General features: G+C 32.8%; 1 protein-coding gene across 1 annotated transcript; it reads right to left on the bottom strand.

Moving 5' to 3' along the window:
* Positions 1 to 983: 983 nt before the first annotated feature.
* LOC126780613 (piggyBac transposable element-derived protein 4-like) lies at positions 984 to 1,454 on the bottom strand. Its single transcript, XM_050505229.1, has one exon. The coding sequence runs from the start codon at positions 1,452 to 1,454 to the stop codon at positions 984 to 986; it is 471 nt and encodes a 156-aa protein (XP_050361186.1).
* Positions 1,455 to 1,886: the final 432 nt, after the last annotated feature.

Here is a 1,886-nt window from a genome sequence, read left to right as displayed (position 1 = left end):
GCTAGATAGGGAAAAATAGATGTTAACAAACACATTTAGATTTATTAAGTAGGTTTTCATTTTATTCAGTGACTTATTCAAATACAATATTTTTAATTACGTAAGGGATAGGGGTCTACATATAGATTCAAAGCACTGGACTTGTGGGATGGTACGGTCAGTGTTCCTATCATATTCATATTTACAAAACTAAAGCTTTTGTTAAAATTTAATGATAAAGTTTAAAATGTTTCTAAACACCTGCATTTAATGTCAGTCGCTCCTATTCCGTTTATATATAAAACTGGAGGGCAGCCAAAATGCCGGGCGACACTGCGTGTTCCCGTGAAAATTATAATTAGGAAATGTATTATTACCGTACCGTGATGACTTAGACGAACTCTTTTCTAGAATAGGTTAATCATAATTATCTAAGTCGGTATTATCAAAATTATCAAAAAAATTCACCATCAACATCTCTTAGATTAGCAGTTTAGTCGAATTTCGGTAATTTTGTTTCTAAATGCATTTACGGAATTTATTCTTTATTAAACTTCAGAGTTATATTTTTTAAAGTTTATCTATCCGAACAAAACTAAAGAAAGGCCCATAAATAATTACAAAATATATAAGCACTTAAATGTAATTAAATAAGGATATTTATTTACAAATAACTATAGATATTAACTTCAGATAAATAATCTTTATGACTAAAAAAACTTAGTTTTAAATAAGTTTAACACGTTGCCTGTCCGTGCATTATATATAATGCATTTTGGCTACTGCTGTGACGCCCGTGCTTTATCGATAATGCACGAGCCTATTCTTTTTGAATGGGGTTTTGTAGACTGGACGTGAGAGCTACGTCTATAATATTTTGCAGACGTATGAGCAGTGAATTGGGAATAATAAAACACCAATGTCCCGCCAATTTTTTTTTATTGGTTGGTAGCATGAACTGGTTTATTGAAAAGCATTATTATTTGAATAAAGTCCACTGGCAATTAGTGAGATTCGTTATAACATTGTATGCAAAATGGTTTTTTACATGGAATGCACTCAGTTGTAACTTGTGAAGTCTTCTTCCTTGCATCAGTAGCTGTGAATCCCGATTCTTTCAGCTTTTTGTAGCAACTGGCACAACGTTTTTGCCAAATTTTTCCATTAGCTTTCTTGGGTATTTTCGTTAACTTGTGACTTGTAGGACGCAAAGAACTCGCAGAACTGGAACTTGAACAGTTCTCAGTTTCAACCTTAAGTAATTTCTTTATAATGATTTGATGACCATCTAGAACCTTCAATTTTGACTGTGGATGTAACTCGTTATAAATCAGAATGGCATTCACTACACTTATAGAAACAAGGTCCGCAGCAATTTTCTTATACCAAACAGAGGTTCTTGCCGGCGAATTGTAACTTGCTAGTTGATCAGCCAAGTCTATGCCTTTCTTCCCTTCATTGTAGGTCAGCACCATAGTAGGCTTCAAAACTCTTCGAAAACCAGTTGACATTTGCATTTTGTGGTTGTGACACGTCGACAACATCATTCGAAAATTTCGAATGATGTTTACTAACGAAAAGATACGTTTTAGCGGTAAAACTGACATTTATGACATATAACAATGAAAAGTTTGAATGACATTGAAAATGATATGAACGAAAAGCAATAATAAGTTCATAAAAATGTATTAATTTAAATTCGTAACGTCCGTGCATGTGCATTTTATGTAATCCATAATGTTCTTGCTACTACGTCTGTGCATTATTTGTAATGCACGGTATTCTAGCTGTCACGTCCGTGCATTAAAAATAATGCAATGCTGAAATTCAGTAAATTCGAAAGTTTTATTGATAATAATTTGTAAATTCTTTGTAAGTACATAAAATGAAACAGTTTGGCCGAAAAC

This window comes from Nymphalis io, chromosome Z (assembly GCF_905147045.1).
Source record: "Nymphalis io chromosome Z, ilAglIoxx1.1, whole genome shotgun sequence".
Classification (NCBI taxonomy): Eukaryota; Metazoa; Arthropoda; class Insecta; order Lepidoptera; family Nymphalidae; genus Nymphalis; species Nymphalis io.
Note: the sequence above shows the minus strand (reverse complement) of the source record. Positions and strands in the feature narration are given on the sequence as shown.

Coding starts and splice junctions, on each gene's coding strand:
- LOC126780613 (XM_050505229.1), bottom strand. CDS start 1,454: ATGGTGCTGACCTACAATGAAGGGAAGAAAGGCATAGACTTGGCTGAT.